Source organism: Rhamphochromis sp. 'chilingali' (assembly GCF_963969265.1).
Source record: "Rhamphochromis sp. 'chilingali' genome assembly, chromosome: 16".
NCBI classification, from domain to species: domain Eukaryota; kingdom Metazoa; phylum Chordata; class Actinopteri; order Cichliformes; family Cichlidae; genus Rhamphochromis; species Rhamphochromis sp. 'chilingali'.
The window spans coordinates 31,829,639-31,854,277 of NC_137943.1; the positions used below are offsets into that span (position 1 = coordinate 31,829,639).

Sequence of the window (24,639 nt, forward strand, 5' to 3'; positions counted from 1 at the left end):
GACACATCAACAGTAAATGTCGTTCCTCCCCCCATGAGTTTGTGTCCTCCACACTTGTTTACACAAACATCTGAGGTTTGAACAGTGTGCAAAACCACATGTTACAAAGCTGCTGAGCTACTGAATACTGGAATATTTCATTCAATATCACCATCTGACCAAAGGACAAACACAGAGAGGATTAGAGCGCCAAACTTTGTTTCAAACTGTTTCAGAGTTTAGAGGCAAAAAGCAGAATTTCTACCTGGACAAAGAAATCAAAGCAGGAGAAAAACAAGCTTTTTACATTTATTCAAAGGCATTATGTGAATGTACTCTGAGCCACAGCCTCCTAAAGTAAAGACATTTGATCATCTAAACCAGACAGAGTCATGTTTTCAGCAGTGTCTGTATCCTCCATATAGACCATGCCATGGTCCACCTAGGGTGACCAGGTGTCTGACTTTATGTGGGACTACACAGCGCTCAGTCCTTGTTTCCCTGTGCCACACATACATTGAGCCAATGTCCAGTTTTTTTATTGACTCTAGTTTCTGTCGATCGCTAGGCCCACAAAAAAACCCTGTACAGGAAGTAGATTTCATCTCTCTGATAAAAGGAGTTCTAATCCCTGATCCTATGAGTCTGACCCAGTAGATAATATTGATATGATCATATTTATGCCTTTGTTGTTCAGGCACGTGCAGAGGGGGGGGGGGGGGGGGGGGGCTATAGGGGCTTGAGCACCCGCCCCTTTCCTGATGGGTGCCCAAAGTGCCCTTTTGTTGAGGCAACTTTTTAAAAAAAAAATTCCTTTTGTGTGCGTGCGTGCGGAGTCCTGTCTGTGCCCCTCAACAATAATATTTAACTATTAATCACAGTTTTGCTAAATAAAAGGATCTGGCTTGTATCAGTCACATGATCACATTTAACCAATGATCGCCCTTGACGACAGAACGCGCTGGTTACGAGCTGGGAACGAGCTCACAAAGAGCACGCGCATTTTTAGCGGTCCGGAGCTGTATGAGAAACACAAGTTAACTCAGAGACACAGACTGATGCGACAAAACCAGTAAGTAGGTGTACAGCGTACACTGTAGTGTATAGCACACAGGAGTATTGGCTTATTACGTACACGTTGGTAAGCTGTCTTGTTGCAACTGACGAACTGAAACAAACGAGCGTGCTGTGTGTGCAACAGCGCGACAAACATTACCTGTCCTTTTATTAACTGCACAAGTTGTGCTGGTCACAGCTGCTGGCTACCTGTGTAAGGCTGTCATGGGTCTGTAGCTCTGTCACCGTTTTAGGGAACATATTTAGTTTTAAAGTATTTAGAACATATTTAGTTTTAAAGTAAGTTTCCGGGCTTTTCCTGCCTTTCTGGAGGGATTATATTTCACTAAAAAACGATCTAATATGCATGTCCACATAATAATTATTATAATTATAATATATTAAAACACACACGCTGTATTTTAAAGAACATACATTAAGAAGCAGATTATATTAGATTTATATTTTAAATAAGACAAAAGTTGGATTTTACAGCAGTAAAATTATTGTATCTCTACAGTTTAAACATGTAATAAGCTTTGCCCTGCACAGAGTGGATAGTGAAACAAATGGAATAATCATAATGACATTATTTCATATTTATTACTTCCCCATCCAGATCCCTCAGGTCATCTGGATCCGGTCTTTTATCAGTTCCCAGAGTCAGAACCAGACACGGAGAAGCTGCATTCAGCTTTTATGCTCCTTATATCTGGAACAAACTCCCAGAAAGCCTCAGATCAGCTGAAACACTCAGTTTATTTAAATCCAGGTTGAAGACTCACCTGTTCTCAGCTGCATTTGAATAAAGCACCAAATCCACACTTTAAGCTTAAATTTCAAAACTTACATTTAACTACTGATTTTATCTACTGTTCTGATTTTATCTGTTTTGATTTTATATACTGTTGTTTGTTTGTTTGTTAATTAGTTAGTTAGTTTATTTGCTTGTTTTATTCAATTTTAAATCATGCTTTTTATTTGTTCTTGTTTCTAATGTCTCTGTAAAGCACTTTGAATCACCTTGTTGTTGAATTGTGCTATACAAATAAACTTGCCTTGCCTTGCCTTGCCTCCTCATTGCTTTATTATTGTAGCTCTAGTAATAAATAATAATGTAAGGATTCTGGATCAGCACCATGATGCCCATAGTATATACAGTATTCTGAAGAAGGTCTAAAATGTCACTGTGTGTGCGTGCATGTGTGTGTTTTATTTAGATGGATTTTAAAAAAAAATATTACTCATGATATAACATTGTCCAGACATGCCTAGTAAGGACATGAGGAGGAAACATATCTATATTTAAACATATCTATTTAAACATATCTATATTTACATATCTATATTTACATATCTTTATTATTGCTAATATTTACTGCAATATATCTATATCACTAAAGCACTTCTGGATGGATGCAAACTGCATTTCGTTGCCCTGTACCTGTGCATGTGCAATGACAATAAAGTTGAATTATATTCTATTCTATTCTAAACAGTAGGAGCTGTGTGAGGCTACTAAAGGCAGGGCTATAACATTTTTCTGTCATCATTTTATTATAGATTAAGTGCAAGAGTTGTTAGGTGTGGATAATTAGATTATAGTTTATTGCAATAGCAAGTTGTGCCTTGTTCTCACATAGCAAGTGGAGAGTGATATATGAAATGATGGGATGGAAGGAAGAAGAGAAGCAAAGAGTGATTCACAGGCAGAGCCTAAATTATTTCTCACAGTTTTTTGTTGCCTTATGGTTCCAAGCGCTGTCACCAATCTTTGCATTTTGTTATTATCTCATGACACTTGTTTAATCAGCTACCATCTCTCCTATGGACTTTTTAATGTCTACAGTCTCAGATCAACATAGCCCTGCCCTTCCCATATTAGATTCTTGATGAATGTGTGTTGTTGTTATTCAGCCTGGTTCAATGTGCCCCTTTTTAACTTTGAGCACCCGCCCCTTTAAACCTCTCTGTACGGCCCTGTTGTTGTTTCACAAAGGGTTAAAAACATTCACAGGTTGGACTGTGGTTCTCCTTTTAGCGTCTCTGCTGGAATTTTAACTGTGAACCTCTTAGATCCAAACTTCTGAACTGCTCATCTCACAGAGGACAAAAGGGAAGAACCCCAAATCTCTTCTTCACCTCACCCTTTCTCCCCCCTTCCCTCAGTGGACGTCACATCTTCATACTTGGGCCAATCAGGTTGTTGACATTTGATCATCTGATGTCCACCCACACCTCATCTCTCTCTCTCTCTCTGACTCACAAGATTTAACACAAAGTTTAAACTTTAAAATCACTTCATTACATTTTCTTTGTTATTCTTAACACAGAAAATTCACATTCAAAAACTTAACACAGAATAAAACAGAGTAGCCAGTAGTGGGACATGGTTCCAGCAACTCTGATGGTGACGGCCCGTTTGAAGCTGAAGCTCCGGCACGTGTGTCAAAAAATCAACACACTGCTTCAGAAACGCTGTGCTGAGGCTTGGTTTGACTGAACAGAGTCACGTGATCAATGACGTCTGAAGCTTCATTCAGCACGTCACTGCTTCAGTACCTGATTCAATGATTTATAAGGAATTGAACCATTGGTGGGATTTGTGCTGTGTTTTGGTGATTTTGTGAGAGCGAATCAGTGTGTGACATAATTATAGACATGGAGCCAGGAAGAGAGGACGCTCTGCCTGTTCCTGAATAAAAACCAGTTCATCAGCATTTCTGCTCCCAGGTCTAAAATGTACATAAGAAATATGATGTACACATAATTATAATGATATAACTTATAGTATATTATATATAAACGTACCAGTCTGCTGGTTAATTACATAATCAGGTGGAGGCAGTGACCTCACAACCTCCTATAAGCTTTAAGTTAAGGTTACTTTATTTATACCCACAGGTAAATTTGCTTTACAGAACAATGATAGCATTTGGCCTCCCTTCACAAACACACACACCTAATGAAACCTGACAAAACACATATTTTAATTAAACAAAGTGAATCAAATCAAAAACAATTCTTATTGAGTTCAGTGACAGCAGCAGGGACAAAGCTGTTTTTATAATGCTTTGTCCTGCATCTTGGAACTAGAAACCTCCGTCCTGAAGAAAGAAGCTAAATCCACCCCGTAGAGGATGGGAACCATTTTTAAGGATTGATTAAGCCATCTGTGGTACCTGTTTAGAGTACAGGGAGTCTAAACAGGCCTGTGACTCATCTATCAGACGACTGGACCATCTCACTCACTAATTCAGTCAATTTTTCTCTGTGACAGAGGTCTGACTGAACCATGGCACCAAACAAAAAGATAAAACAGACTCAATAAAAGAACAAGAAAACAAAGTTAAAATCTTTCGCTCAATGTGGAAATGAGCAAGTTTCCTGAGGCAGTAAAGGCACTGGTGACCCTTTTTACAGACCGATTTGCAATAAAAGTTCAGTTTTTCATTGATTATGGTCCCAAGATATTTATATGATTGCACTTGCTCTATTTTCTGACCTTTAATTAAAGTGACTCTGTGCCCATTTAGTTGCTTCCTAAAATCAATAACCATATCTTTTGTTTTAGATATGTTCAATTGGAGATAAGACTCCTCCCACCACTGAACAAAGTCATCAATGATTGGACCGTGGTGAGTTTCACCCTCTTTCAGTAAGCTGACAATAACAAAGTCATCTGTAAATTTAATGATGGCCCTGTTTTCATATCTGCTCTGACACGTGTTTGTAAAGAGAATGAATAATAAGGGCGATAAGAGACCCTGGAGGAGAAGCTGTGGAGGAGAACACTGGGTCAGACAGAACCCCATTTATTCTCACTCTTTGTGACCTGTCAGTTAAAAGATCTAAAATCCAGCAAACCAGGTTTTTCCTGATTTCAAACTCTTCTAAAAGTCTTTTCATTAAAATATGGGGCTGTGTTGTATTAAAAGCAGAAGAAAAATCAATGAAAAGAAGTCTTGCAAAAGTCCCTTTACTCTCTACATGTTTAAGAATCAGATTTAGTCAAAAGCGCGTCCTGCACTCCTCTGTTGGGCCTGCACGCAAACTGCATTGGATCCAGCTGATATTCAATCTCTTCCATAATCACATTTCTGATGATTTTTTCAAAGACTTTCATGACAACTCAGGTGAGGCAACAGGCCTGAAGTCATTCAGGACGTTTGGACGACTAGATTTAGGGACATGAACGACGACAGCTTCCTTCCAAAGCGAGGGCACATTTTGTATTTGAAAGAATTTATTGAAAATAAGCTGAAATTTAGGACTGAGCTCTTTAGCACAAGATTTAATTAGGCGGCACTAATGTTATCAGGGCCCTGGCTCTTGTTCACATTAACTGTATGAAAGGCCTTTTGGACATCGCTGAGTTCAGTGATGAAGTGTTGAGTATCTTTCAGTTTCTGTTTCAGTTCAGAAGAACTAAAACGAGCATCAAGCATATTCAAATCTCTGTCTGGCTTAAAACCGTCTACAATGATCTGACTGCTGCTCTGGGGATTTTGAAACCCTGATATGGTTTTCATACAAGTCCAGGCAGACCCCAAATTTTTTGCAGCAAATTTGCTTTCAAGAAGGTTTTTGTAGATCTGTTTTGCTTTCAAGAGCTCGATTTTCAAGTCTTTGGTGACTGCCTGAAAGTCAGTAACAGCCCCCTCTTTAAAAGCCTGTCTCTTTTTCCTTGAACAGGATTTGATGCATTTGGTGACCCATGGCTTATTGTTAGGGTACACTTTAGCACGCTTAAGGGGTATAATCATGTCTTTACAAAAACTGCATATGAGCTAACATCCACCAAAGCATCAAGACTGAATAAAAACTTCCCAATCTGTCAATTGAAAACATTCCTGCAAGGTAAGCACAGATTCTTCTGACCACATGATTGATTGATGATAACATAATTTTTTCACCCCCCAAAAATTTATGTTCAAAGCAACATATCAGCCCGATATCACACAGAACTGTCACATGACATCAAACACAAGCTGTCAGCTCTGCAGAGTGGGCAATCATAATGAAGCAGTTCATTATAAGCTGCAGACTCAAGCTGCTCTTCATATATTTGTCCACCAGATGTCACCAAAGAGGACTGTGATGAAAGCTTCGAGTAATGAACCGTTTTTCATTACAAGCTTGGCCAACTGACTACAATCTACAATAAACTAATATGGCTTTTCAATCCTCTCTTCAATCACTTGGTACCACCAGGAACCTTTAAATGGGCACTCAAGCTGCCTGGAGACTGTTTTGTCGTGCACATCAGAGAAACCACAGGTAAGACAATCTTATCCAAAAGGTCAGTGTAACAGTATTGTTTTCCACCAGCTTAACCAAACTTCCCACACTAACTGAAATTTCTTTTCCCAGGCAAACATTAAACAGCAGCAGCTGGAAAACTGGAAAACCTAAAGCCAAATAATCAATAAGACATAACAAACTTTTGTATGAGTGAGTATTGATAAACTGAGCAGAATTAAAGCTCAGTGAAACCACATATAAGTTCTGGTAACTGGCACATATTTATGTTTAATATGTTGTTTTATATTTTGATCAGTTTCAGGTGTTTGTGCGACTGTGTTAACCATCAGTAAAACCACATATAAATCACACTTCTGTGTTTAACAATTACAACACTTGATGCTGTTTTTCTGATTCAGGATTATGTGTGTGATGAGTTGGCCACACAGTTCTTATCTTTCTGCTTCAGACACACACAAAACTGCCGAGGTTGAAGCTGGCTTCAGTCTCTTTCTACCCCAGGTCTCACCACATTTCCAAAATGTAAACTCTGAGTCTCATAAGAAATGTGGTTCAAAAAGATGTGCTGATCTATGAATGCATCCTTACTGAAAGCTAAAGATGTCCAGCAGACAGAAACAGCAGCTGAATGAACAGTTATCATGAGCGAGTGTACAAACACTATCACAGGAAATAACAGAAATAAACTGGAGTTTCCATTTATACCTGTAGTATTTTTTCAGCTCCATGTCATCTTCCAATATGTCAAAATATGATTTCATTGTATCTTAAACAAATACAAACTTCTTTCTTTTCCCAGAATTTAGACAAATGAACAAAAAATAAATGATTATTTATTTAGGTATTAAAATAGGAAAAATCAGTTTAAATTAGAGTACCATTAAAACAAGAAATTAGCACAGAAATGCCAAAAGACAAAAACAGAACAATAAAGTGTCTTTAAAACTGATTCAAAAACAGTTGTAGGAGCAGTTTTATGAACCATGTTCTGTTAATATACTGACTAACCAGCAGCAACACTCTGACTCAGTGTTTCCATCTGTGTTTATTTCCATCTTTACAGTCAGGCAGAAACATCTCACAGCAGCTGGAAAAACCAGTGAGCACACTTTAGAGGAAAAAAGTGAAAGTTTATGTTCAACTGTAAAATATTCTCTGTAATGTAAATTGTTCTGCTCTCTGACAAACCATCAGAGGTGCAGCACGTGTATCATTTGGTGTTTGAAGCAGAAACAAAAGCAAAGAGTTAAAGGAAGACACATTTGAAGAAGAAGGAAAATGAAAACAAGACGTCACTGAGCAACAACCTGACAGAACGAGAGCCAACAGTTTACTATCAGAACTGAGGCTGATCATTAACAGGGAGCAGCAGGTAACAAGGTCATCAGCAGTGGAGGAAAGTATGGAAGTAATACTCAGCTTCATATTTGAAGATACTCGAGTATCTTAGCTGCAGGTCTGGAACAATGGTTTTATTTCCTTTCCCATTAAACATCTCACACAGCCCCTCATCTGTGACCCTTAGCAAACCCACTGGATATCTACCTGCACATGAAGGAGATCAGATCAGTTCCATCTAGACAAGCTGTAACAGGAAAATGCTGCTTACACTTTGATGCATCACTTTCAGTTTGTCATATAAGACAATATATCAGATTGAGGCATTATTTTCCTGCAGTGAGTAAATCTACTTTGTACTTTACTCTTTTCTTTTAGGTAAAGGCTCTAAACAGTACTTGTACACTGTGGAAATCCCATAAGAACGTCTCCTGAACTCTGAAAAATAACAAAGACTAAAAGGAGGTCATGGGTGCTGATGATGATGCTGATGATGAAGAGGAGTAGCATGCATTTAAAAAGTGACTGATGTCCTAGAATACAACAGAACAGTGTCTCTACAAACTTATGAAAACATGACAGTCTTGCATTAGTTTGTATTCTTATGATTTCAAAAAACGAGGGAAAAATCTCCTTGAAATGCACAATTCCTTTTTGTTATTTCTTAGTGTGTGACGTATTTTATTGGCTTTATGATTGGTGCAAACAGTTTCCTGATTCATAATGGAAATAGATTTTAGACACAGGAGGAACACGCAGTGATCAGCAGGAGCAGCTTGGAGTCCAGTCTTCTTCACACTGAGGAGGGACATATATGCAGGAACAGTTGTCATAACTGTTACAACCACCAGATGGCGAAAGAGTCCCACTGCAACTTTAAGCCATGAAGGATGTGTCTTGATGTTTGCTTGTGATAAATCTGCTTTATGTGAGTCTTTTTCAGAGAGTAACAGTAACATGTCTGATTATGTCTTTAATCAGTAAAGTCTCGCTTTGCTAGAAATAAATCAATAATAAAATTGTAAACATGCAGCTGTATGTTAGAAGTCAAAGGGTCCTTAAGTCTTCTGTAAATTGACGGGGATCAAATGAAGGACACAAGTATCTGTTCTTACTCTAATAAATGCTGCTTTAATATCCAACAGACTATTTTCCTTCCTCATCAGCAGCAAACAGCTCGACTGCGTCTGTGCATTTGTGTCCTCCATACTTGTTTCCACAGACATCTCAGGCTTGATGCCACGATGCAGTGTAGAAACCTGACAACCCTCTGACTCATGTTCAAATGTTCAAGGACATTTCTCAGGATCATGTATGACCCCTTTTTGACATTTGGACTTTCATTAATAATATTTGTGTTTCTGAGTCATTTTTGTGGAGACTTCTGTCCAACGTAGTGTCCAAATGAAGCCTGAAGCTTTTCTTCACCCTCTTGTCAGATGGTCAGCAACAAAACTCTGTTCCAACCAATGTCTGATAAGAGATGAGACACAGCAGCTGAGCAAATGATCATTTCATGCTGAAGACATCCTCAGACAGAATTAAATACATACATAAACACAGCCTGGTGCCAATAACACAGCTAATGACACTGCTGTATCACTGGCTTTACTGATTAAAGACCATAACTGAAGGAAATCTTTGAACACAACAGAAAGTGACCTTTTAAACCTGCGACACTGATGCTGCATTCAAGGACCATTAAAAACATTTTAAAGGACTTAAGAACATGAAGAAAATGTGACTTGTTTCTCTGTAATGAAGCTGTTTTAGTGAAGAAAGTTGAAAGGTCACAGAGCGACTGCTGAATCTTCTGCTCTAAACATGAACTCTGAACTTTGTGATGCTTCAGGAGGAAAACTGCTTCAGTTATTCTCTCAGATTAGTTTCATATTTTCTGCATCAGATTTGAGTGAGATCCTGGAATGAAGACAGAAGAAAAGACTTTGTTCAAAGTTTGATTTATAGTCAAACCTTCCAGTTTATTCACACAATAAAACATCAACACAATATATGAATTCATTCATTAAAATCACAGTTTTTCCTCATTTGTTTGATGATTTTGACAAAAACAAACACAAACACACACACATGGTCGGCCATACTCATAAAGAGAAATGTCGACATTTTTCAATACAAATATTCCAGAAACATTTAGAGGATAGAGAAGTTTACATTTTCATTTGGAGAAATATTTTAGTAAATCAAAATGATGATGAGCAGTGATAGCCTCCATAAACAGTCACAGGAAAGATCTCCTTTAAAAACTCAGAAACATCAAGAGAACAACTAGAAGATGTGGAGGTACCACCCATAATGTTTGACTGACAGCTGATCTCTGTGCAGAAATGATGGAGAGAAAATAAAATGAAACTAAAATACAGATTTAAACCCACAATATGAAAGACTTCAGTCTATTTGAGCTTAATCAACTCAGCAGTGGCTCCATAATCATAAACCCCCAGTCCAGCATAGAGCGGCTGAGTGAATGTGGTCTGGACTCTGTGGAGGAGAGTCATGGTTTCAGAGACGCTGTAGAAGGACAAAATACCTGCTCTGTGATCCAGGTACACTCCTACTCTGGAGGAACGAGGACCTGAGACACGAGTTTGGATGTTGTTGTACCAAAATGTAAAACTGTAGTTGTTACAATCTAATGACCAAGATTTGTCATTATGTCCAAATAAACATTCATTACCTCCTTTTCTGCTGATATTCTTGTATGCGACTGCTACATAAACTTCTCCCCCTCTCCACTCCACCTCCCAGTAACAACGTCCAGTCAGACTCTCTCTACTCAGGACCTGCCAACATTTAGTGAATCTGTCTGGATGATCAGAATAAGACTGTCCAAATAAACTGAATGTTGCTTTTCTGTTCCCCTCTGATAATAACAGCAGTTTGTTTGCTGTGTTTGGATCCAGTGTGATTTCACATGAATATTTTAAGAATCCAGCTCTGGTCTTTGGCTCTGCTGGTGGATCTGACAGTAAAACATCCAGTTCAGTGACTGTCAGTGAGATGTTTGTCCGTTCCTCTCTCAGAATGTCCTGTAGTTTATCTCTGACCTCTGACACAGCTGCTGTCACATCCTCAAAGTAGCTCAGAGGACGGATATTGATGCTGGATGAGTCTGTAGACTCACTGAGTGCTGACAGTGAGGGGTAGTTGTGTAGAAACTGGATGTGATCCTCTGTGTGTGAGAGCTGCTTCAGCTCAGCATCTTTCCTCTTCAGCTCAGTGATCTCCTGCTCCAGCTTCTCCTGAAGCTCTTTGACTCGACTCACTTCAGTTTCCTGCTGGGATCTGATCTGCTGCTTCACATCAGAGCTTCTTTTCTGGATGAGATGGATCAGCTCAGTGAAGATCTTCTCACTGTGCTCCACTGTTTGATCAGCAGACTGATTGATGGCCTCCACCTCCTGTTGAAGCAGCTTCACATCTTTCTCTCTGTCCTGGATTCTCTGCTGGATGTTTTGTCGACTCACCTCCAGCTCTCTCTGCCTCTCAGTCCTTTCTGCTGCAGCTGAGACTGTGTCGTGGCCTTTATGTTCATCCACAGAGCAGAGATAACAGATACTCTGCTGATCAGTACGGCAGAACATCTTCATCACCTCATCATGACGAGAGCAGATGTTCTCTTGGAGCTTCTTGGAGGGCTCCACCAGCTTGTGTGTTTCAAATGCGGGGGATATAAAATGAGGCTGAAGGTGTTTCTCACAGTAAGATGCCAGACAGAATAAACAGGACTTGAAGGCTTTCATTTTTCTTCCAGTGCAGACATCACAGGCCACATCTTCAGGTCCAGCATAGCAGTGATCAGCAGGAGCAGCTTGGAGTCCAGTCTTCTTCAGCTCCTCCACTAAATCTGCTAACATGGTGTTTTTCACCAGGACAGGCCTCGCTGTGAAAGTCTGTCTGCACTGAGGGCAGCTGTAGATTTTCTTCTTTTCCTCTTCATCCCAGAAGCTTTTAATACAGTTCATGCAGTAGCTGTGTCCACAGGGAATAGTCACTGGATCCTTCAGTGGATCCAAACAGACTGAACAGCAGAATTTTGTTTGATCCATTTGATTCATGTGCTGTGCCGTTTCACCGTCTCTCAGTGACTGTCAGACAGTTTCACTTCCTCTGAACAGAAACAACCTCTGTGCTCTGAAGGGAAACAGATCTCTGCTCTTGTTCACCTCCTACAGGAAATGAGGCTCACCAGCAACTGCATTTACACCATGTTGTTTAGACCCATCCTGATACAGACACATCTGTGAAGGGAGGCACTAAAGAAATATTCTTACAGAGCGACCAAGAGCCAATCACATGATGCAGGGTGTGGTATGTTTGGTTACATCATGCAGTAACAAGTCTGACCCAGTTAAAGGTTAATAGTTTAACTTTACTTGGATGTTTGAAATGTGACAGTCAACACTCAGCGAGTTCATTTTATATTTCAAAAAGTTCAGCAAAGTTTAGGATGCTGTGATGAATAAAAATAAATCAAACTTTATATTTTGACATTTTCTAATCTTAGTTCATTCTCACACTTACAGAATGATGCATGGGAACAACTGACTCCACTAAATCAAACCTATGTTCAAATGAGATTATGATCATTAAATAGTAACAAATATTTAAATTTAGCAACAACAAATGCAGATCGGTCCACAGTGTTTACAAAACAAACAAACAAACATTATTTTGTAGTCTTTACTGTGCGCACAGTCACAGTGGATTTAAAAAACCTGAACTGTTTAGTAATTTTTCACAAAGTGTCCATGTCAGTAATTCATTCAAATGTATTTTGGTCTTAAACTGATCCAGTAAATGTAACTTTTTCTCACCTACTTAATCGAGTATTTTAGTTGTTTAACTGTCATTATAACTAAACTGAACATCCAAAGCTTTTCTCACTGCAGTTTTGTTGTGCAGTTATAGCAGCACTTTGAATCATCCACAGTTTTATAGAACTGTCTGTTGAATTGTTGTTTTGTTTGGTGCAATGCTTGCTTTTATTTAAACATTGATGATAATTTGATATATTTGATTATTTATTACTGGTGCAAACAATTCATTTCTTCATGGTGCAAATATATAGTAGACTCAGGAGTTTAACTCAGTTTTCTTGGCCTTTGTTTATCGTTTCATTTAAAATCTTCATGGGTAAAGATCATCATAATTACATATGAAATTATATGTACAAATTATATGTTCCATTACACTATTAACAGCACAGATTATACAGCAAAGATCAGATTCATGGATGGAGCCAGAGGCTAAATGACTGTTCAGTCCTCTTTAGGAAACGATCTTCATATGACGACAAACACGACAACAATCAGCTGTCAAACTGTACAAGAAGTTCACAGTAATGTAAAAGAAGTTATATCACTTTATTTTTAAACGTACGCACTCAGGGTCAGGACTGAAGACACTGATCGAGAAAATACTCTAAATATAAATATTCACCTAAACATTCAAAATTATTCAATTGCATGAAAAGAAATATGAACTCTCTACAATACTGGCTTCTGATTGGTTGAAAAAGCAGGTGCTGAACTTCAGAAGAGCTAAACCTGCAAAACTGTGTAAACCCAGAGTGGATGCTGCCCTCTGACCTTTCAGAAGTACGATCTTTTTATGAAGACACAGAGGCAGAGTTATTATTCATCACTTTAAAGATGATATTCGTTATCTGTTCTTCACTCGTTGTCTAGTAAAGTCCAGAGAATGAGACACATGATTTCAAAACACACAGCTGCATGTTAGAGATCACAGAGTTCTTCAGTCTTATGAGAACTCATGGAGACTAAATGTCAGACACATCAACAGTAAATGTCGTTCCTCCCCCCGTCAGTTTGTGTCCTCCACACTTGTTTACACAAACATCTGAGGTTTGAACAGTGTGCAAAACCACATGTTACAAAGCTGCTGAGCTACTGAATACTGGAATATTTCATTCAATATCACCATCTGACCAAAGGACAAACACAGAGAGGATTAGAGCGCCAAACTTTGTTTCAAACTGTTTCAGATTTTAGAGGCAAAAAGCAGAATTTCTACCTGGACAAAGAAATCAAAGCAGGAGCAAAACAAGCTTTTTACATTTATTCAAAGGCATTATGTGAATGTACTCTGAGCCACAGCCTCCTAAAGTAAAGACATTTGATCATCTAAACCAGACAGAGTCATGTTTTCAGCAGTGTCTGTATCCTCCATATAGACCATGCCATGGTCCACCTAGGGTGAGCAGGTGTCTGACTTTATGTGGGACTACACAGCGCTCAGTCCTTGTTTGCCTGTGCCACACACACATTGAGCCAATGTCCAGTTTTTTTATTGACTCTAGTTTCTGTCGATCGGTAGGCCCACAAAAAAACCCTGTACAGGAAGTAGATTTCATCTCTCTGATAAAAGGAGTTCTAATCCCTGATCCTATGAGTCTGAGCCAGTAGATAATATTGATATGATCATATTTATGCCTTTGTTGTTTCACAAAGGGTTAAAAACATTCACAGGTTGGACTGTGGTTCTCCTTTTAGCGTCTCTGCTGGAATTTTAACTGTGAACCTCTTAGATCCAAACTTCTGAACTGCTCATCTCACAGAGGACAAAAGGGAAGAACCCCGAATCTCTTCTTCACCTCACTTTTATACCTGCTCACCCTTTCTCCCCCCTTCCCTCAGTGGACGTCACATCTTCACACTTGGGCCAATCAGGTTGTTGACATTTGATCATCTGATGTCCACCCACACCTCATCTCTCTCTCTCTCTCTCTGACTTACAAGATTTAACACAAAGTTTAAACTTTAAAATCACTTCATTACATTTTCTTTGTTATTCTTAACACAGAAAATTCACATTCAAAAACTTAACACAGAATAAAACAGAGTAGCCAGTAGTGGGACATGGTTCCAGCAACTCTGATGGTGACGGCCCGTTTGAAGCTGAAGCTCCGGCACGTGTGTCAAAAAATCAACACACTGCTTCAGAAACGCTGTGCTGAGGCTTGGTTTGACTGAACAGAGTCACGTGATCAATGACGTCTGAAGCTTCATTCAGCACGTCACTGCTTCAGTACCTGATTCAATGATTTATAAGGAATTGAACCATTGGTGGGATTTGTGCTGTGTTTTGGTGATTTTGTGAGAGCGAATCAGTGTGTGACATAATTATAGACATGGAGCCAGGAAGAGAGGACGCTCTGCCTGTTCCTGAATAAAAACCAGTTCATCAGCATTTCTGCTCCCAGGTCTAAAATGTACATAAGAAATATGATATACACAAAGAAATTTGTTTAACATTTAAACTTATTTTCTGCACATTCCAGCACATAAAATATATTTTTTTGTGTGTTTACACTCACTCTTTCAAATAGATGCAAGTAAAACACAGCAGAAAATAAATAACATCAAAGACTCAGCGGTCCTGTTGCTCTATTTTCACCTGTAAAGCAGAAGTGCCGTAGGCGGAGGTTTACCCTGGTGCAGGTGTGCCGCGGTCAGTTGAAGAATCTGCGAGTTTCTCCGCGAGTTTCCCATTACGTCGTTGAGCACTCGGTGCTTGCTTGGAAGTTTAGGGTTTTTTTTCGCTGTAAAAAGAAGTTTTCTTCCCACGCACGATGGACGCTAATGTTTTTGTGACTTTTTATGGAATCAAACTCAAAGTAAGGTCAGTACTTCCACGCTTTAAAGGCTGCACGCTCATACTCTCTCCCACAATCGATATGTGATCCATTGTTGATCTGCACACAGCTGTTGTCACGAACGTCGCACTCGCTTACGTCACTGTCGTGAGACATTCTTGCAAAAAAATCACAGTTTTAGTAACGCAGTAACGCAGCGTTCCTACGGGAAAGTAACGGTAATCTAATTACCGTTTTTGCAATAGTAATCCCTTACTTTACTCGTTACCTGAAAAAAGTAATCAGATTACAGTAACGCGTTACAAGTAACGCGTTACTGCCCATCTCTGGGTAAGACAACCGTATCCAAAATTCTTGTCTGCAAGCAAAATACAATATAATAACATAAGAACAAGCAAAATATAAGAACGGGTAATCTTTATAATGAAGCTGAAAGCTTTTTAAGGGGTTCAAAGGTCCAGAAATTCTCACTTCTCATTTTAGCTGCACATAACCAGCCGTGCAGGTGGTGTCAGTATTTCATCCTCCGGCTTCAGGATTTTACCACATCGAGTCGTTTACCTCCGTGTGTTGCTTCATATGTGGCATCATTTCCAGACTGTGACTACAGACAAAGACTGAATCTTTACGAGCTCCTTCAGGCAGATGTAGGTTTTACCTTCTTCTTCTTGTTTTTTTTTTTAAAGAAAAAAAAACAATCAGTATTGTATTTATTTCCAAACAGTGTTTTTGAATGACTGAACGATCGCACTGATGAGAGGCAACATGTAGATTTGTGGATGCACTGTTTACAGATGCCTTGGTTACTTGACTTCTGTCAATAAAAATGTGAAGAAAAAAATTAATAAAAGAGAATTACAGAAACTGCTGCTTTGTGTTTCTTCTTCTGTCTGCAGTCGTTTATCTGCCGCGTTCCCTCCAGCTGGTTTATCTTAACAGGAATTGAAACACAGAAGAATAACAATAAAAAACAACCCATTGAGCACATGTGGTTTTATACATTTCTTATATGTTAGATTTCTGTGGTTTGCAGTTCTTTAGATGTTATTCTGGGTTCTTTTGTGACCTGGATGAGTCACTGGTAGCTTCTTGGAAAGTTCACCTCTCCGTTGTTCACTGGAGCCCCAAAGCCTTACAAACATCTGCAGACTAATAGATGCCAATAACTTTGTAATTGTTCTCATAAGTTTTCTTGAGCGTCTTTACATCGTGGTGTGATGTTTGTTTTTCTGAGCTTTTAGCCTGCTTCACTTTGACAGACAGGTTCTGTTTGAGTGATTTCTGGATTTCTAACGAAATCATCATTTATAAAACACTTTTTTACTTACTTGGGTTATTTTTTTATCTAATATTAAAATTAGTTTGATCTTAAAATACAGGCCATATTAAAGAGAAATGGAAACTAGAACTAAATATTATTATCACTGATAATGTATGGGAAGAGATGTTTAAAACTTGTCACAAGGGAACAAGTAGTCAATTATGGAGAGTTTGACTGGAAATTTAAAATTTAGATTTTTTTAATACACCTCTTGTTATCTCCTCATATTGTAAGGAACCCAATGCAGAACTATGTTGGAGAAAATGTGGGGGAATAGGAGACGATTCACACATCTTTTGGGACTGTCCAATAATTCAAGGTTTCTGGATAAGAATCAAAGAAGAAACAGAGAAAATCAACCCTTACGTTGGGTGAGTGCTGAGTGTTTGTATATGTGTGCGTGAGGGTGGGAATGCATGTTTGTGTCTGTGTGTGCCTGTTTGTCTGTGTCTATATGTCAGGTCGGGTCTTAGACTCCACCTCTCTGGGAACTCCCAGGCCCTCCAAGGCCTGTCTCCCCTCACCACACTCCTTGCCGGTGACTGATGGGTTGGTGCATTGGTGGTTCTTGGTGTCATGGGCTGGGCATTCAGGTATGTACCGGCTCACTCCCGGTGGCTACCTGGCGGGGCCTGGCGCCTGTTGCTCGGTCAGGCCTCCTCCGGGGTGCGGGGGGCCCTCGGGCCTCTGGGCCTGCAGCTCGGTTCACTCTGGCACAGCTGGCTGCCGGCAGAGCCGGCAGGCACGCTGGTGCAGCCCCCTCTAGCTTCTGCTCTGTGGCTACTGGGTGACGTCTCGTCTGGGGATCCTCAGGCCTTCCCATGAGGGTGGCACGGATGCCCCTCCCGTGGTCCTCCTTGGGCTCTCGCACTCTGAGGCCTCTGGATGTCTGGGGCCTGGATCTCCTCCATGCCTGCTTCATGCCCTGGGGGACGGGGCTATGGCTCGCTACATCCTCTTGCAGACCATTACATGTGGAAACCATTTGATGTTATCAGGGCCCTGGCTCTTGTTCACATTAACTGTATGAAAGGCCTTTTGGACATCGCTGAGTTCAGTGATGAAGTGTTGAGTATCTTTCAGTTTCTGTTTCAGTTCAGAAGAACTAAAACGAGCATCAAGCATATTCAAATCTCTGTCTGGCTTAAAACCGTCTACAATGATCTGACTGCTGCTCTGGGGATTTTGAAACCCTGATATGGTTTTCATACAAGTCCAGGCAGACCCCAAATTTTTTGCAGCAAATTTGCTTTCAAGAAGGTTTTTGTAGATCTGTTTTGCTTTCAAGAGCTGGATTTTCACGTCTTTGGTGACTGCCTGAAAGTCAGTAACAGCCCCCTCTTTAAAAGCCTGTCTCTTTTTCCTTAAACAGGATTTGATGCATTTGGTGACCCATGGCTTATTGTTAGGGTACACTTTAGCACGCTTAAGGGGTATAATCATGTCTTTACAAAAACTGCATATGAGCTAACATCCACCAAAGCATCAAGACTGAATAAAAACTTCCCAATCTGTCAATTGAAAACATTCCTGCAAGGTAAGCACAGATTCTTCTGACCACATGATTGATTGATGATAACATAATTTTTTCACCCCCCAAAAATTTATGTTCAAAGCAACATATCAGCCCGATATCACACAGAACTGTCACATGACATCAAACACAAGCTGTCAGCTCTGCAGCGTGGGCAATCATAATGAAGCAGTTCATTATAAGCTGCAGACTCAAGCTGCTCTTCATATATTTGTCCACCAGATGTCACCAAAGAGGACTGTGATGAAAGCTTCGAGTAATGAACCGTTTTTCATTACAAGCTTGGCCAACTGACTACAATCTACAATAAACTAATATGGCTTTTCAATCCTCTCTTCAATCACTTGGTACCACCAGGAACCTTTAAATGGGCACTCAAGCTGCCTGGAGACTGTTTTGTCGTGCACATCAGAGAAACCACAGGTAAGACAATCTTATCCAAAAGGTCAGTGTAACAGTATTGTTTTCCACCAGCTTAACCAAACTTCCCACACTAACTGAAATTTCTTTTCCCAGGCAAACATTAAACAGCAGCAGCTGGAAAACTGGAAAACCTAAAGCCAAATAATCAATAAGACATAACAAACTTTTGTATGAGTGAGTATTGATAAACTGAGCAGAATTAAAGCTCAGTGAAACCACATATAAGTTCTGGTAACTGGCACATATTTATGTTTAATATGTTGTTTTATATTTTGATCAGTTTCAGGTGTTTGTGCGACTGTGTTAACCATCAGTAAAACCACATATAAATCACACTTCTGTGTTTAACAATTACAACACTTGATGCTGTTTTTCTGATTCAGGATTATGTGTGTGATGAGTTGGCCACACAGTTCTTATCTTTCTGCTTCAGACACACACAAAACTGCCGAGGTTGAAGCTGGCTTCAGTCTCTTTCTACCCCAGGTCTCACCACATTTCCAAAATGTAAACTCTGAGTCTCATAAGAAATGTGGTTCAAAAAGATGTGCTGATCTATGAATGCATCCTTACTGAAAGCTAAAGATGTCCAGCAGACAGAAACAGCAGCTGAATGAACAGTTATCATGAGCGAGTGTACAAACACTATCACAGGAAATAACAGAAATAAACTGTAGTTTCCATTTATACCTGTAGTATTTTTTCAGCTCCATGTCATCTTCCAATATGTCAAAATATGATTTCATTGTATCTTAAACAAATACAAACTTCTTTCTTTTCCCAGAATTTAGACAAATGAACAAAAAATAAATGATTATTTATTTAGGTATTAAAATAGGAAAAATCAGTTTAAATTAGAGTACCATTAAAACAAGAAATTAGCACAGAAATGCCAAAAGACAAAAACAGAACAATAAAGTGTCTTTAAAAATGATTCAAAAACAGTTGTAGGAGCAGTTTTATGAACCATGTTCTGTTAATATACTGACTAACCAGCAGCAACACTCTGACTCAGTGTTTCCATCTGTGTTTATTTCCATCTTTACAGTCAGGCAGAAACATCTCACAGCAGCTGGAAAAACCAGTGAGCACACTTTAGAGGAAAAAAGTGAAAGTTTATGTTCAACTGTAAAATATTCTCTGTAATGTAAATTGTTCTGCTCTCTGACAAACCATCAGAGGTGCAGCACGTGTATCATTTGGTGTTTGAAGCAGAAACAAAAGCAAAGAGTTAAAGGAAGACACATTTGAAGAAGAAGGAAAATGAAAACAAGACGTCACTGAGCAACAACCTGACAGAACGAGAGCCAACAGTTTACTATCAGAACTGAGGCTGATCATTAACAGGGAGCAGCAGGTAACAAGGTCATCAGCAGTGGAGGAAAGTATGGAAGTAATACTCAGCTTCATATTTGAAGATACTCGAGTATCTTAGCTGCAGGTCTGGAACAATGGTTTTATTTCCTTTCCCATTAAACATCTCACACAGCCCCTCATCTGTGACCCTTAGCAAACCCACTGGATATCTACCTGCACATGAAGGAGATCAGATCAGTTCCATCTAGACAAGCTGTAACAGGAAAATGCTGCTTACACTTTGATGCATCACTTTCAGTTTGTCATATAAGACAATATATCAGATTGAGGCATTATTTTCCTGCAGTGAGTAAATCTACTTTGTACTTTACTCTTTTCTTTTAGGTAAAGGCTCTAAACAGTACTTGTACACTGTGGAAATCCCATAAGAACGTCTCCTGAACTCTGAAAAATAACAAAGACTAAAAGGAGGTCATGGGTGCTGATGATGATGCTGATGATGAAGAGGAGTAGCATGCATTTAAAAAGTGACTGATGTCCTAGAATACAACAGAACAGTGTCTCTACAAACTTATGAAAACATGACAGTCTTGCATTAGTTTGTATTCTTATGATTTCAAAAAACGAGGGAAAAATCTCCTTGAAATGCACAATTCCTTTTTGTTATTTCTTAGTGTGTGACGTATTTTATTGGCTTTATGATTGGTGCAAACAGTTTCCTGATTCATAATGGAAATAGATTTTAGACACAGGAGGAACACGCAGTGATCAGCAGGAGCAGCTTGGAGTCCAGTCTTCTTCACACTGAGGAGGGACATATATGCAGGAACAGTTGTCATAACTGTTACAACCACCAGATGGCGAAAGAGTCCCACTGCAACTTTAAGCCATGAAGGATGTGTCTTGATGTTTGCTTGTGATAAATCTGCTTTATGTGAGTCTTTTTCAGAGAGTAACAGTAACATGTCTGATTATGTCTTTAATCAGTAAAGTCTCGCTTTGCTAGAAATAAATCAATAATAAAATTGTAAACATGCAGCTGTATGTTAGAAGTCAAAGGGTCCTTAAGTCTTCTGTAAATTGACGGGGATCAAATGAAGGACACAAGTATCTGTTCTTACTCTAATAAATGCTGCTTTAATATCCAACAGACTATTTTCCTTCCTCATCAGCAGCAAACAGCTCGACTGCGTCTGTGCATTTGTGTCCTCCATACTTGTTTCCACAGACATCTCAGGCTTGATGCCACGATGCAGTGTAGAAACCTGACAACCCTCTGACTCATGTTCAAATGTTCAAGGACATTTCTCAGGATCATGTATGACCCCTTTTTGACATTTGGACTTTCATTAATAATATTTGTGTTTCTGAGTCATTTTTGTGGAGACTTCTGTCCAACGTAGTGTCCAAATGAAGCCTGAAGCTTTTCTTTACCCTCTTGTCAGATGGTCAGCAACAAAACTCTGTTCCAACCAATGTCTGATAAGAGATGAGACACAGCAGCTGAGCAAATGATCATTTCATGCTGAAGACATCCTCAGACAGATTTAAACACATACATAAACACAGCCTGGTGCCAATAACACAGCTAATGACACTGCTGTATCACTGGCTTTACTGATTAAAGACCATATCTGAAGGAAATCTTTGAACACAACAGAAAGTGACCTTTTAAACCTGCGACACTGATGCTGCATTCAAGGACCATTAAAAACATTTGAAAGGACTTAAGAACATCAAGAAAATGTGACTTGTTTCTCTGTAATGAAGCTGTTTTAGTGAAGAAAGTTGAAAGGTCACAGAGCGACTGCTGAATCTTCTGCTCTAAACATGAACTCTGAACTTTGTGATGCTTCAGGAGGAAAACTGCTTCAGTTATTCTCTCAGATTAGTTTCATATTTTCTGCATCAGATTTGAGTGAGATCCTGGAATGAAGACAGAAGAAAAGACTTTGTTCAAAGTTTGATTTATAGTCAAACCTTCCAGTTTATTCACACAATAAAACATCAACACAATATATGAATTCATTCATTAAAATCACAGTTTTTCCTCATTTGTTTGATGATTTTGACAAAAACAAACACAAACACACACACATGGTCTGCCATACTCATAAAGAGAAATGTCGACATTGTTCAATACAAATATTCCAGAAACATTTAGAGGATAGAGAAGTTTACATTTTCATGTGGAGAAATATTAAATCAAAATGATGATGAGCAGTGATAGCCTCCATAAACAGTCACAGGAAAGATCTCCTTTAAAAACTCAGAAACATCAAGAGAACAACTAGAAGATGTGGAGGTACCACCCATAATGTTTGACTGACAGCTGATCTCTGTGCAGAAATGATGGAGAGAAAATAAAATGAAACTAAAACACAGATTTAAACCCACAATATGAAAGACTTCAGTCTATTTCACTTTAATCAACTCAGCAGTGGCTCCATAATCATAAACCCTCAGTCCAGCATAGAGCGGCTGAGTGAATGTGGTCTGGACTCTGTGGAGGAGAGTCATGGTTTCAGAGACGCTGTAGAAGGACAAAATACCTGCTCTGTGATCCAGGTACACTCCTACTCTGGAGGAACGAGGACCTGAGACAGGAGTTTGGATGTTGTTGTACCGAAATGTAAAACTGTTGTTGTTACAATCTAATGACCAAGATTTGTCATTACGTCCAAAAACACATTCATCTCCTTTTCTGCTGATATTCTTGTATGCGACTGCTACATAAACTCCTCCCCCTCTCCACTCCACCTCCCAGTAACAACGTCCAGTCAGACTCTCTCTACTCAGGACCTGCCACCTGTCAGTGAATCTGTCTGGATGATCAGAATAAGACTGTTGTTGATTCATACATGTTGCTTTTCTGTTCCCCTCTGATAATAACAGATGTTTGTTTGCTGTGTTTGGATCCAGTGTGATTTCACATGAATATTTTAAGAATCCAGCTCTGGTCTTTGGCTCTGGTTGTGACAGTAAAACATCCACTTCAGTGACTGTCAGTGAGATGTTTGTCCATTCCTCTCTCAGAATGTCCTGTAGTTTATCTCTGACCTCTGACACAGCTGCTGTCACATCCTCAAAGTAGCTCAGAGGACGGATATTGATGCTGGATGAGTCTGTAGACTCACTGAGTGCTGACAGTGAGGGGTAGTTGTGTAGAAACTGGATGTGATCCTCTGTGTGTGAGAGCTGCTTCAGCTCAGCATCTTTCCTCTTCAGCTCAGTGATCTCCTGCTCCAGCTTCTCCTGAAGCTCTTTGACTCGACTCACTTCAGTTTCCTGCTGGGATCTGATCTGCTGCTTCACATCAGAGCTTCTTTTCTGGATGAGATGGATCAGCTCAGTGAAGATCTTCTCACTGTGCTCCACTGTTTGATCAGCAGACTGATTGATGGCCTCCACCTCCTGTTGAAGCAGCTTCACATCTTTCTCTCTGTCCTGGATTCTCTGCTGGATGTTTTGTCGACTCACCTCCAGCTCTCTCTGCCTCTCAGTCCTTTCTGCTGCAGCTGAGACTGTGTCGTGGCCTTTATGTTCATCCACAGAGCAGAGATAACAGATACTCTGCTGATCAGTACGGCAGAACATCTTCATCACCTCATCATGACGAGAGCAGATGTTCTCCTGGAGCTTCTTGGAGGGCTCCACCAGCTTGTGTTTCTTTAATGGAGCCACATCATAATGACGCTGAAGGTGTTTCTCACAGTAAGATGCCAGACAGACTAAACAGGACTTGAAGGCTTTCATTTTTCTTCCAGTGCAGACATCACAGGCCACATCTTCAGGTCCAGCATGGCAGTGATCAGCAGGAGCAGCTTGGAGTCCAGTCTTCTTCAGCTCCTCCACTAAATCTTCCACTAATATGTTTTTCACCAGGACAGGCCTCGCTGTGAAAGTCCTCCGGCACTGAGGGCAGCTGTAGATTTTCTTCTTTTCCTCTCCATCCCAGAAGCTTTTAATACAGTTCATGCAGTAGCTGTGTCCACAGGGAATAGTCACCGGATCCTTCAGTAGCTCCAAACAGACTGAACAGCAGAATTTTGTTTGATCCATTTGATTCATGTGCTGTGCCGTTTCACCGTCTCTCAGTGACTGTCAGACAGTTTCACTTCCTCTGAACAGAAACAACCTCTGTGCTCTGAAGGGAAACAGATCTCTGCTCTTGTTCACCTCCTACAGGAAATGAGGCTCACCAGCAACTGCATTTACACCATGTTGTTTAGACCCATCCTGATACAGACACATCTGTGAAGGGAGGCACTAAAGAAATATTCTTACAGAGCGACCAAGAGCCAATCACATGATGCAGGGTGTGGTATGTTTGGTTACAACATGCAGTAACAAGTCTGACCCAGTTAAAGTTCAATAGTTTATCTTTACTTGGATGTTTGAAATGTGACAGTCAACACTCAGCGAGTTTATTTTATATTTCAAAAAGTTCAGCAAAGTTTAGGATGCTGTGATGAATAAAAATAAATCAAACTTTATATTTTGACATTTTCTAATCTTAGTTCATTCTCACACTTACAGAATGATGCATGGGAACAACTGACTCCACTAAATCAAACCTATGTTCAAATGAGATTATGATCATTAAATAGTAACAAATATTTAAATTTAGCAACAACAAATGCAGATCAGTCCACAGTGTTTACAAAAACAAACAAACAAACAAACATTATTTTGTAGTTTTTCCTGTGTACATAGTCACAGTGGATTTGAAATGCAAACTTTCAAGTTTAATTCAAGGTTTTAGTA

The 24,639-nt window shown here is 39.6% G+C and overlaps 2 protein-coding genes and 1 long non-coding RNA gene across 4 annotated transcripts; 2 read left to right on the forward strand and 1 right to left on the reverse strand.

Moving 5' to 3' along the window:
- The first annotated feature begins 817 nt into the window (after window positions 1-817).
- On the forward strand, window positions 818-8,945 carry LOC308383560 (uncharacterized protein). The gene is made up of 5 exons (XM_080861611.1): window positions 818-1,051; window positions 4,610-4,673; window positions 6,250-6,315; window positions 6,409-6,489; window positions 8,017-8,945. Exons 1-4 carry the CDS (start codon window positions 915-917, stop codon window positions 6,448-6,450), a joined length of 309 nt encoding a protein of 102 aa, XP_080717737.1. The 5' UTR covers window positions 818-914; the 3' UTR covers window positions 6,451-6,489; window positions 8,017-8,945.
- Window positions 8,946-9,583: 638 nt separating this feature from the next.
- On the reverse strand, window positions 9,584-24,224 carry LOC308383596 (uncharacterized protein). Its single transcript, XM_080861639.1, has 2 exons — window positions 22,297-24,224; window positions 9,584-11,747 (listed from the first exon to the last, which is right to left on the reverse strand). Exons 1-2 carry the CDS (start codon window positions 23,941-23,943, stop codon window positions 10,053-10,055), a joined length of 3,342 nt encoding a protein of 1,113 aa, XP_080717765.1. The 5' UTR covers window positions 23,944-24,224; the 3' UTR covers window positions 9,584-10,052.
- LOC308383565 lies at window positions 14,808-21,185 on the forward strand. 2 transcript variants are annotated; one of them, XR_013969166.1, is made up of 5 exons: window positions 14,808-15,303; window positions 16,833-16,969; window positions 18,355-18,555; window positions 18,649-18,729; window positions 20,257-21,185. It is a non-coding gene; the product is annotated as an uncharacterized lncRNA (long non-coding RNA). The 2 variants fall into 2 exon arrangements; XR_013969165.1 differs by having other exon boundaries at window positions 18,649-21,185.
- Window positions 24,225-24,639: the final 415 nt, after the last annotated feature.